At 41.5% G+C, this 12852-nt stretch overlaps 2 protein-coding genes across 4 annotated transcripts in view; both read left to right on the top strand.

The window, feature by feature from the left end:
- KALRN (kalirin RhoGEF kinase) overlaps positions 1-3870 on the top strand; it is a 640054-nt gene extending 636184 nt beyond the window's left edge. For all 3 annotated transcript variants that reach the window (XM_065877078.1, XM_065877079.1, XM_065877085.1), the window contains 2 exons: positions 2629-2767; positions 3325-3870. In XM_065877078.1, coding sequence (XP_065733150.1) covers positions 2629-2767; positions 3325-3870 — 685 coding nt within the window. The remainder of the gene's footprint in view (positions 1-2628; positions 2768-3324) is intronic.
- An 8498-nt stretch (positions 3871-12368) lies between these two features.
- UMPS (uridine monophosphate synthetase) overlaps positions 12369-12852 on the top strand; it is a 54327-nt gene continuing 53843 nt past the window's right edge. Inside the window, exon 1 of the mRNA XM_065876186.1 lies at positions 12369-12586. Coding sequence (XP_065732258.1) covers positions 12431-12586 — 156 coding nt within the window. The 5' untranslated portion in view covers positions 12369-12430. The remainder of the gene's footprint in view (positions 12587-12852) is intronic.

Raw genomic sequence — 12852 nt, 5'->3', positions numbered from 1 at the left:
GTAGCTGGTAAGTTGTCACTTTGTTTTTCTTTTTTTTCAATTGATAAAAATAAGTTTAATTTATATGCACATTAACCACTTACTCTGACCTCATGCTTTACTATTTAGTCCAGTTCTTTTTTTTTTAATTTTTATTGGAGTATAGTTAAGATTGTCACTTTGGATTTCATAAATACGTTTACAAACAGCCTTTCATAAGAGCTTCCTAACTCAAAAGGTACATTCTGTTGACAGTGAACTATGTTTGTTTACAAGTGACAACATGTTGTACTTGAGTTCCAATAAAAAGTATTGTCACTTGTGTATCAACCAAGGTGGTACAGCAGACCCAGAACCTTTGCCTCTTCAGACTTGTCAATTACCATTGTGAGGGAAGGTGTTGACTACCAGGCTGCCACAGAGTAATGGAAAGAAGCTGTTCTTGGCATGGAGAACCTGGGCTCTAATTCCAGCTCTGTGATTTGGGACAGTGTACTTAGTTTCCTGGGCCTCAGGGTCCTTATCTGTGAATTCTGAAGATGTTTACACTTCTCAGAGATGTTGCAGAGATTAACTGAGATGAATATTGCATTTACTGAGCACTCACTATGTGCCATCCACTGTGTAGACCTGGGCCTGGGTGGCAGGAACAAAGATGAAACGTTATATTTCTTTCTTTCTTTCTTTCTTTCTTTTTTTTTTTTTGCGGTACGTGGGCCTCTCACTACTGTGGCCTCTCCCGTTGCGGAGCACAGGCTCCGGACGCACAGGCTCAGCGGCCATGGCTCATGGGCCCAGCCACTCCGCAGCATGTGGGATCTTCCCGGGCCAGGGCACGAACCCGTGTCCCCTGCATCTACAGGCGGACTCTCAACCACTGCGCCACCAGGGAGGCCCTAAATGTTATATTTCTTGCCCTTGAGGAGTTAGAAGTCTAATGAGAAAGTCCATAGGTAAATGAATGATTTCAGCATAGCCTGGTAAATGCATATTTTGGAGAGAGTTGTGTGAGAACATAGAGAGGGGCTTGGCTGGACTTGAGGTTCAGGGAAGATTTGTGGAGAGGCAGTACCTGAGCTAAACCCTGGTTATGCCATGACTGTGGGTACCCCTTTGGTGGCCATCTAACTTGCTGGTAGAGCTTTTCTCTACCAGGCAACTGAGGTTCTGATTCCCTAGTCTAGGGAGGGACCTGGGCATCTGCATTATCTAAGCGCTCTAAGGATGAACTTGGTGGCTGAGACTTTCTGGTCTCAGAGTAGAGCTACTGTTAACTTCTCCCTAAAACGCTCTAAGAAGTTCAGGGGGCTGCATCTAACAAGCCCAGTCCTACTCCACTCCGTGCTCACCACCCCTCTCCCACCCTGGCAGGGTCAGAGGAAGGCAAAGGAGGCCTTCATGGGACCTAGCCTTTAATCCTGTCAAGGAAAGTGGGAGAAGAGAACAAGTTTGTGGGAAGGAACAAGCTAGAGAAGAGAATGGAAACTTGGCAGGGGGATGTCAGCTGTGTTCAAACGTAGTTTCTGACTCTGGCTCAGGCTCCTCTGCCTGGGCCTTTCCTGGGGATGGGCCTCAATGGCCCAAAATGCATATTAGAGACCAGCTGCCTGAAATCTGGTCACTCCCTGCTAAAGAGGGCCCAGAGAGCCTGAAAAGTGTTGCCATTTATTGCACACTTGCTATTGCTACCAATTATGCTTAAATGCCTCATTGTCTCACTTGACCCTTGGACAATCCTCATAATGAAATAGGTATTGTTGTCATTACTCTAAAGATGAAGAAACCAAAACACAGGGAGTTTAAATGACTTGCTCCAAGCCACCAACCTGTTAGTGGCAGAACCAGGATTTGAATCCAGGTCTGGCTGGCCCCTTGTACCAGGCTTTCAGATATAGTTTTTAAGGTTGGAAAGTTGCCCAAGCGGGATGGGTTTCAAAAGGGGGGTCAAGAATGCCAAGATCAGGGCTTCCCTGGTGGCACAGTGGTTGAGAGTCTGCCTGCCGATGCAGGGGACGCGGGTTCGTGCCCCGGTCTGGGAAGATCCCACATGCCGCGGAGCGGCTGGGCCCGTGAGCCATGGCCGCTGAGCCTGCGCGTCCGGAGCCTGTGCTCCGCAACAGGAGAGGCCACAACAGTGAGAGGCCCACATACCGCAAAAAAAAAAAAAAAAAGAATGTCAAGATCAAACTTTGCCTAGTTTCTATTTTTCCCCAACTAAAAATTGACAAGTAAAAGTTATTTGCAAGACATATATGAGGTTCCTTGAAGCCACCAGATTCCAGTTATTCAGACAATTGCAAGATCTCTGTCTCCCTCCTTTCTCTGTTTTGCAATCTAATCTCTCTTAAAGGGGTGTCAGACCTTTTTCCTTGTGAGCAGTTTCAAAAGTTAATGAACATAATGTGTCTTAAGGTTATACAGATTTCTTCCCTGAAACGTGCATGTATCTATCTATCTATCTTTTTAATATAAGTTCTGAACATTGTACTAACTTTGGGCTCTAACTAAAATATGCATGTGTTGCAACATTTATCTTCATTTATAATAGGGAGTAGGAGAAATGTTAGCAAACTTACAGATTTTTGTGTGTGTTATTTTTCTGTTTTCTTTATAAACGTATTTCCTTTGCCTTTTCCTCCCTATTTTCAGGATGGATGACGGCCGACTCTTAGACTACCTTATGAATCACGATGAGCTGATGGAAGAAAAAGTAGCTTTCTACATACGAGACATCATGGAAGCCCTGCAGTACCTTCACAACTGCAGGGTTGCACATTTGGACATAAAGGTAATAAGAAGTAGCAACCCTAGCAGGGAAATCGTTAAGTCTAACCTGCCAGTCATTACCCTTGAGGGAGGTAAATTCTCATTTTATTTACTTACATTAGAATCCCTGTGAATATTAAACACAAAATGGGTTGTCACAATTTAAGTGTGTTATTTGTGAATTAGTGAGAACACTCCAGAGTCACATGGCACCTGGGGTTAGAGAAGGTAGGGAGGCTTTAACCACTTTGTCTAACTTTATAGAAGGAATCCACTAAATGTCACCATCTTTTTCAAAAAGAAGCCCCTGTTCTCCAAAATAAATAATTTATCCTTTTCTTGATTTAGTGCAGAAGTAAGGGCTAGTTAAGAAGACATGATTTCCAATGTCAAACAACTTCCCTAAAGTACCATTTAACCTCAGAGTTTAGTTCAGTTTGAATATAGGGAAAGTCCCATATACTACAGGCTTTATCAAAGAATGGCAGAACCGTGTCTGAATGGATGGAGTCCTACTGGTAGTCAAAACAGAGAGCTGAACTTGCCTTCTCTTATCCCCGCCTCCTTGGATCTCTGCAGCCTGAAAACCTGCTCATTGACCTTCGGATTCCAGTGCCTCGAGTGAAGCTCATTGACTTAGAGGATGCTGTCCAGATCTCAGGTCACTTCCACATCCACCACCTGCTTGGGAACCCTGAGTTTGCTGCCCCAGAAGTGATCCAAGGCATCCCTGTGTCCCTGGGCACTGATATCTGGAGCATCGGGGTTTTGACATATGTCATGCTGAGCGGGGTCTCCCCTTTCTTGGATGAGAGCAAGGAGGAGACATGTATCAACGTATGCAGGGTGGATTTCAGCTTCCCCCATGAGTACTTCTGTGGCGTGAGCAATGCTGCCAGAGATTTCATCAATGTGATCCTACAGGAAGACTTTCGGAGGCGGCCCACGGCAGCCACCTGCCTGCAGCATCCATGGCTGCAGCCCCACAATGGCAGCTACTCCAAAATCCCCCTGGACACCTCCCGCCTGGCATGCTTCATAGAGCGCCGCAAGCACCAGAACGATGTTCGGCCTATTCCCAATGTCAAGAGCTACATTGTCAACCGGGTAAACCAAGGGACGTAGCCATCTCCCAGCCCTCGAGGTTTCACATCGAAGTGCAGTGTGAACCAAAGCAAGACTGAATGTGTCTGTAAATAATTCTGTTCATTATTTCACTCCACGCGGTTTTCCGGATTGAGAGATGTACCTCTTAAACCTCCTCAGTGATTTTTCAGGGTCTGAGCAGCAGTAAAATCACCCTAAATCCAGGGACTTTTCAGAAGGTCATCCAGAAGGGATACAGATGCAAAGAGTCACAGAAAGTATTCAAAAGAGACGCAAAGATAAGAAGAATAGCAGCTGTTATGAAATTTTAATTGCGTGTTCCAAAATGAGTGGTTAACTGGGCAAAACTTCAGCTCACTGAAGTGAGTATAAAACGTTTCCGCCTTGGCTGAAATTTTAAGCAAAAAGTTCTATTTAACAGAGATGTCATGTATGTCAACTATACTGGATTAGATTACTTAGATATAGTTTCTTAATAGGATACATGTACACATACAGTAAAATAGATCACATTCAGCTTTCGGAGTTTTATAATATAGAGATATATATGAAATCAATCATAAGTAACTTTGAGTACTCCAGTTAAGACAGTGACTTATTTACTGAAGCATTACATTGTTTTGACTAAGCACAATTAGATGTCAGGTTTTTTAGAGCATTTTATAAATCTTGTATAGAACTCTTTTACCAGAACCTGTGCATTAAGAGAAAGCAATGTTACCCTTTCACAATCTGTGAATGAGAAGATTTTTCTCTCAGTCACAGGTATTTGACTAACCTAGGTTCTGTTTATGAAATGCTGTCCCCAGATTCACTGGCAGCTCAGAGTTCATCTGGCAGGAAAGCCTGCCAGGAAATAAGTCCAAATACAGTAAGAGGTGTGGGGCTATTTTTTATGTCTACACTTGGTTTCAAATAGGTAACAAATAAAACAGGTTCATACAAAAGTGCAAATAGAAACCTTTCCTACAGTTCCTGTGAACAACATAACAATGCTTTCTGATGTTTTCTGCCGCTGCAGAGTGCAGTCCTCCGAAAGCTGGCCTGCTTTATTTCTAACCCCTTATGGAAGTGAAGGGGTGCTTACCAAAAGGAGGCAGCCATATAGGCCTTTTAAAGGCCTGGTCCCAAGTCCTTTCTGAAGCCATGGAATAAAATCTGATACATCACCCTAACAGAGCATTGAGTTTTAACTGTGATTGCAATATCTATCACCTCTCAGCCACCAATATTTCCCTGGGCTAAAAGGACTAATTGCACTTTGAGGCCAACACTGCTTTCTGGTGTATATTCTCTGTACAAGATGATTATGAACTGCCCTTTTTTCCACTGGTGGGAAAAAAAAAATTAAACCTGGGCATTTCATGGCTTTTTCTTCCTTTCTTTTGTTTTTTTTAGTTTTTGGGAAAGAGTTTTTGTTTTTGTATTTGTACGTGATCCACCCTTTGTTTCCGAGAATGTGTTTCTAAAATTGCTGTTACGCGAATGATATTTTAAAAATATAGCTTAACTGTTTGTCCAAATCAGGTTTAATGGCATCGCTTCTCTCCTGTAGTAGGATTGAGAAAAGTAAAATCATGCAGCACAGAAGTGCAAGCAGAAACGTTTATGAAGGATAAATAGAACTACAAACCAATCTTAATGAAGAGGAATGCTGGAAACTAAGCCCGAACTTTAATATATAAAAACACTTATTCCCACAGTGGAAATGTAGAATTAAAAATACTCATCATTCTTTTCCATTGGTAACAAAGTCAATTTCCTCATCCACCCTCCACCTCATCCCATCCAAGATTATAGATTAATAAATTAGTAGAAAGTACAAGCAATAAGACTAGATAGCACTTATGTATTTTCAGAATTAACCAAATATGTGGAAACTGACTCCGACTGTATTTGTTTCCTAGTTTTCATATGGCCCTGGGTCATCAAGGCTCCCTTCCTCAGAGCTCTCTCTTGACTAACCCTTTATATTCTTCATTCAAACCCATAGGTATATACAAATACTATATGATATAATATTTTGAAATTTAAAACATATTTACTAAAAACTCTTTTAGTAAATATGTCTTCATTATAAGATACAACATAAAAGAAGAAAGCCTGGTCCCTAGGGCACATCATGGGATAGATTACAGGCACTGAGGATTCCAAATATCTGTACAGTGTGGCTTGGCAAGTTCTGTTCCATCCACTGTGGATGATGAATAAAGAGCTCCCTGCTGAGTCATTGTGAATTTTTATGACCATGTAGGAGACAAGCTGAGTTTCTGCTTGAGAAGGACAATGGTGTCCAGACCGCACAGGAGAGCGTTAATGAAGTCGTGTTGTCAGGAGGACAGTTGACAGAGTATTAGGCAGAGCCAAAGCTTTTATAACAGGTTTTACATCAGAGTTGGGATGGTCCAGATGGGAGGTTGTTTGGAATCTCCCCCAAGTACACCTGTTGGGGAAGTGAAGAGACAGGAGAGGAGGGACAGAGAAATGAAAAGTAGTATGACTTTGTTAACTGGACCCAAATCTACAATCATTAGAGTAGAATGGATTTAATAGAGGCCCCAAAAGAAAGGGTGTATATTTTATATAGTTTGATAACTGAAGAAAACTAACAAGGAGTCATCCTATGTGCAAAGCTCCTGGTCCTTCGCAACAGGGATAAGATGATAGCATTCCTGGTTCAAGAATTCTCCATAGCAAGTTGGAAATAACAAGGAATCCCAGAAGATGGGGTTGGGAAATACACTTTAGGTTGCTCTGTGGGCAACTGTGGTGAGGGATGAAGGATTAGGAACCACTTTCTTGTACCTATTTTGACAGAGATATTTATTAATAGGATATATGTACACATACAGTATTTGTGATAGAGAAGAGGGGAGAGACAAGGAAATAGTCCCCTTCTACTATAATTATGGTAGTTCTTGCAATCAAAACTTAACTAGGAATTAGTAAGAGTGAACTTCCAGTTGAAATGGGAAAAATAAATGTTGGTTAAGGTCACAAGTTTCTTGCTTGGCTTATATTCATTGCATAGGGTTTTGGGGGGTTTTTGTTTTGTAAGGGTGGGATGCAAAAAGAAGGAAACGATCAGGGACAACCCACGATAATTTTTCTAAGGTATAATAATTTACTTCATCTTTTATATTTGTTTCAAATTAAATAGATTTATATCCACTTACAGCTGAATGTAGGAAAATTTTTAAGAAAAAAATCATAACGTTGGAGGTGTCCTTCAGGTCTCTGACAGCCATAAACACTCTTGGGGGAGTAGAGGAAGCAGAGGAAAAGCTGGCTGCACCGCTTTGTGGTTCACAAGTCTTTATAAATAGTAGTGCCTTTCAGAGGGGAGGTTGGGAGATAAAGAAGTTCATTGTATTTAGATTGACTGATACTGCAGCATTTTTTCTTTATTTTAAAATATCTTCTAAATGAAACCATCTGAACATAGGGTGAGCCCAGGAATTCTTGAGTTTCAACCTCAGCTATTCCTGATTCGTCCTTTCTTACAGAAAGTCTTTGTTTTTTCTGCCCCAAATGTCCCCATTGTTAAAATGGGAGTTGGGGGGATAGAGGGAGGAATTAATCTCATAGGAATGTTGGGAAAATACCTTAGTTGGGATATCTAGAAAATACTTTGATTTTTTTAAAGTGCTACACACTGCCAGTGCTAAGAATTTTATCGATAGTAACTTTGAACATTCCAGGATTTCAATATTCATGTCTTTAGATACCATTTGAAAACCCATGAGATTAAATTCTATAAATTAATTTTAATTGGAAGTACTAGGTGCTCTTTGTCTGAATGTTATTTGGTCTTAGCCTGTAATTTCAATCATTTAAAAGCTTGTGTACAGAAAAAGGTTAGGAGAGCTGATGAAGTGTTTGTCAATAAACTGTTTTCTCCAGTATGTCTTATGGCAGAAGCAAAGAGTTAGATGCCCTCCAAAGCAACCGTGACACTCTTCTCAAGCTTTATGCTCTAGAAAAATTGACAGAGAAGAGCCCAAACAGCCACTTTCCTCACTGGGAGGGCAGAAGTGAGAATAAAACATTTTCTGATATCATAACTCATTTCTTCAGATTCTCACAGGTATCTATAATGAGGCAAATTAAACGTACAGGTGTAGAAATGAATTGGACTCTTATAGTTTTCAGAGGGAAAACCTTGGATTTTTTTTTTAAAGATAATTAGGCGTTTCAGGAGTAGCATATTTGCTTTTCCATAGTCTCCATGATTTAGTGCCCGTGAGTTAGTCATTACTTTTTTTTTTTTTTTTTTGCGGTACGCGGGCCTCTCACTGTTGCGGCCTCTCCCGTTGCGGAGCACAGGCTCTGGACGCGCAGGCTCAGCGGCCATGGCTCACAGGCCCAGCCGCTCCGCGGCATGTGGGATCTTACCGGACCGGGGCACGAACCCGTGTCCCCTGCATCGGCAGGCAGACTCTCAACCACCGTGCCACCAGGGAAGCCCAGTCATTACTTTTTTCTTGCCCTGTGGAAGAGCATGGAAATTTAGATTTGTGAGAATATGAGGGAGCAAATATGTCATAAACTAGATGGTGGTTATTTCTGTGTATTAACTAAAACCTTGTCCCATGAATTTGATAGAAGAGGAAATATTTCAAACATAAGGTGTCTCTGTAGTAGGGCAAAAGTGCAAACTCACCACTTCCTTGTTCAGTTTTGAGGAATGTGGGCCTTATTTATTTCTCTCCTGTGTAGCATCTCTGTGGAGTCTGGGTTAGGCAAACATAGTGTGTGGGCTTTCAGTGTATTTATTTACATTACAGTTTTTCTTAACTATTTAAAATCTAGGGATCATTTGGAAATGAATGATTAAACCCAGGTTGGAGTTAGGAAGGATAAGGTTTACCAGTTCTCCACTAAGAAAAGGGGAGCTACCACATTAATATCCATTTTCTAAAAACTATAAGGCTCTTAGTTGTTTCATTAATTCTAGAGGATTAAAAACGGCTGAAATTTGTCCATAGCATTAGACGTCTTTCATAGAGAATATTGTGCATGTGAGAAATCTATAGAACAATAGTAGAACACAGAAATAGCACAGGCCGTATTTTCTATGAAAGACATTTCTTCCTCATTTTCAGTACATGTAGAAGTTAGAGGAGAGGAAAAAACAATTACTCTACGACAAATTTTCATCTTTAAGGGACATTTATGGAAAGACTGAAATTAATACTCATGGGCTATTGTGTTTCCTGTCAGCTTATTTACTGGGAGATTCTAAAATGTTGTCAGATTTACTGTTTATTCAAATGATCAAGATTAACTGTTTATTCAGATAAATGTTATTTCAGATAGTGAGGGTGGCTGAGAAAATGGAGGGTGGTAGAAAAGAGTGCAAATGACAATTCTCAGAGTCCTGATCCTGAGGCTTAATTTAAGCAAGCGAATTTGCTAGCCCAGGAATAGCTAGTATAATAGTTCCATCAATGCCTGATTTCCGTCAAGAAATGAAGCCACATCCTGGAGTGTTATGGAGACTGTTACTGTGATGTCAAAGACTGTGGTTATGAATTTGAAGTTAACAAAACATACATCTTCTCTTACTAACTTAAGCCATATCTGTCATCTCTGTGTTTGATTTTTTTGACCCTGGTGCTTTTTCTTCTGTTTCTGCCAAACTTTGGCCTACTCTGTGGGGAAGGTGGGTAAAACTAGGAGTTAGGACAAATGTGAAGACTGTGAAAAAACCAAGCCTGTTCTTCAGAATGAGATCCTAGTCAGAGAACAGTAGTGATCAAAGCGCAAACTGTTGGAAAATATGGATATATGTACCTCTGTACATGTATATAGTGTATAATATGTATGTATATGTTATTGCTCTTATGCAGAGATCTATCCGGTTGAAGACAGCCCAGGTGTGTCAGTTTTTCTAGTAGAAAACCATCTAGGGCCATTCAGAACCATTAGGGCTGATAGGTAGAGTTAGATTCTACTCACTGGGGAATTATTTGCTGTCTTTTGAAGTCTACAAAGCCAAATGAACAAAGCTTGAAACATAGTGGGACCATCATATAGGTAATTCCTTTTACCTGGAGTCAGAAGGATCTTTATATTTGAATATTTAACAGCTGGTTTGCAAACTTCACTGGCACCGCTTGGTTTTGAGTGACCCCTCCCCACCAAGGCTTTTGAGAGTTTGGGGTGGGCATCTCTGGCCATTCAGATAAAGGGCCTTATCCGTAAGTGGACAGGTTTCCCCATAGGGACCATTATGCATATACATATACATATAAGTATGTACTTCCATCAGGCTTGTAACAATTGATTTAAAATCACTCCACAGTATTGATAAATAGCTCTATATTTTCAAGGTGCAGAAGAATTCCACAGCCTTAATTATTTCGGTGTCTTGCTGGTCTGCCTTAAGTGTATCTTCTGGGTTTTTGGTTGTCTCATTATTTTTAAATTTTTCTGCAGTTGTTCATTTTGTATGCACACAACGTCGTTTTGTAAAGGTAGGTTGTAAATATTTTATTTGTAAGTCAAAATCACTCATGTGTGATGTAAAGTGATGACCTGCTGTCTTGTTATTATTACTACAGTAAATGTTATAAGTTATGGATGAAACTTCAAAATGTACATCTCAAGTTATGCATTCCTATAAATATACTATGCTAAAGATATTATTTCTGGTGGTCTTTTGTTTTCTAATTAAAACTTCTGGTAGAAAGAAAAGAGTAATTTTTTTTGCTCTTCCTCCAAATATATGAAAGCCTTTGACAAGGTGAAAATATTGCGTTATTATTACATAACACATTTTACCCAGCATTTGGAAAGAAAGCAACAATTTTGTTGCCTGGAGAAGTATTCAAAGGCATTTCTCTATCCAAAAGTGCCAAATAAGCCTCCCTGTGTGTTGTTACCTTCATTCTGATGTTTTATTTGGCAACTTTGTTAGAAAATTGGCAGGCCATTTGGGATGGATCTCATAAGTTTACGCAACATATTGTGGACTCCAGGAATCTGGACTAGACTCTGCAGACATATCAGGCTTTGAAAGAGTCTGTGTGTGCCACCCAAGTGCAAATGAAAGTGATTCATAGTACACTGTCAGTTAGCTAGAGTGTGTGAAAACTAATAAAGGAAAATCTCATTTAAAGTGGAGTGAGGAAGCCCTGAAGGAGGAGCTTTCATGCGCACACCAGCACATACCACCCTATGCAGCTTATTTTACAGCCCTGGGCAGGAAGATGCTTACTTAACTTCCCTAGCATGAGGGTGGAGATGTTCTCCTCGCACACCAACAACACAGCCAATAAGAAACTGCCACGACCCTGAACTCTTGATTTCCTCCAATGGACTTTCCTTCAAAGCAGCCCCTCTCAACTTCCCCTGTTTCTCTGTAAAGTAACATTCCTCGCCTTTGTTCTCCAGACTTGCCTATGTTTTGCCATAGTTTCCGTGCCTCAAACGCAATTCCTCTGCCATTCCCAAGTAAAACTCATTTTGTTGGTAAACTAACAGGCCATTTTATTCTTAAGGCTGACAAGTATTTGGGATTGAAGTATTTTGATTAGATTATTTTGCACATAAGAAGAAAAATGTTTTAACAGTGGGTTTCTATTTCATCAAGATTTTACTGCATTTATTTGAAATGAGAACTGTCAAAAGCATGGACTTCTTCACACTGGCTGGTCATCTTGCCTTCAGAGAAAACAGACAAACATAACAGAACATAGAAACATAGAAATGACTTGAGAATCGATTTTATGAGTAACAATGGTGAGTCTTATGGTTTTAAAGGTAATTATCCTTAAAGTATTGCCTTCTACCCACAATGGGAATTTCCTCTACTTTAAGGAATTTATTTGTGAATACAAAATACGCTTAGATTTTCAGGTTAGCTGGCATGATTATCCTCCTGGATAACCTTGATACCAAGGTATCAATTCATCTTCTTCTGCTCTCTTCCCTCTCCATCTGCTATACACGTATTATGTGCCAAACACTTGTGCTACTCTAAATGGGACTAAACCCACGTTCTCCTCCAGACGCAGAGGGCCGACAGAAGAGGTAATGAACAATTACCTGCTAAGAGCTTTATAGTCCCATGTGGAAATTGCTATGACACTGACATTTGCCAAATGCCATGAAGTTAATAAAAGAATTGAGCAAAGGTCCCCGTCTTCCAGAACTTACCCTCTATTTGGAGAAAGGGGAGGGGCGGGGACAGTGGTGTTTAATAACGGGCAAATAAAGATATGCTCGCCCAAGAAGGAGAATTAAGAGGACACTGCGCTATAAAAAGTAGGCAGGATTCATACAAATTCTCTTGAGAGTCTTGATTTTATGATCCTGGAGCCAATCTAACTATTGGGGCTTCCAAGTCCAGCGATTTCACTCACAGGCAGCGTCGGGGTAAAGTTCGCTACCACTGCCCGGAACCGGACCTGAAACCCTGAGCCCTCGCTACCTGGCACCCGGAGCTGAGCAGAGCGAGCTCTCCCAGCCGCCGCAAAAAGGGCCGGAAGAGGCGGGATTTCTCAGGTGACGTCACCGGGCGCCGCAGTTAAGCGGCGGTTTGGAGTTCGGAGTGAACTGGGAGAGGGAGACGATGGCGGCCGATGAAGCAGCTTTGGAGTCATTGGTAACGGGTCTGTACGACCTGCAGGCTTTCAAGTTTGGGAACTTCGTGCTGAAGAGCGGGCTTTCTTCCCCCGTGTACATCGACCTACGGGGCATCGTGTCTCGACCCCGTATTCTGAGTCAGGTACCTGCCCAGGAAAGGAAAGAGGAGGGTTGGGGGGCGAGGATGGGGACCAGGAAGAGGGGGGGATGACAGGAGTTGGGCTGTGGGTGACAGCAAAAGAGCCAAGCAGGCGGGTCGACCCTGCTATCGGTCTGGTGGAGTCTGTTTGCGAAGCCCAGAGACCAGGAACTGTTAGACTTTTGAGGACCTAGAGGACGGCCTGCACTGTGACTCGCTTGCTTTTTGACACGTGCTCTGCAAGAGAGTCGGGGAAACCCAGTTTGGGG

The sequence above is a fragment of the Phocoena phocoena genome, chromosome 4, assembly GCF_963924675.1.
Source record: "Phocoena phocoena chromosome 4, mPhoPho1.1, whole genome shotgun sequence".
Taxonomy (NCBI): domain Eukaryota; kingdom Metazoa; phylum Chordata; class Mammalia; order Artiodactyla; family Phocoenidae; genus Phocoena; species Phocoena phocoena.
This window is presented reverse-complemented; position numbering and strand designations above follow the sequence as displayed.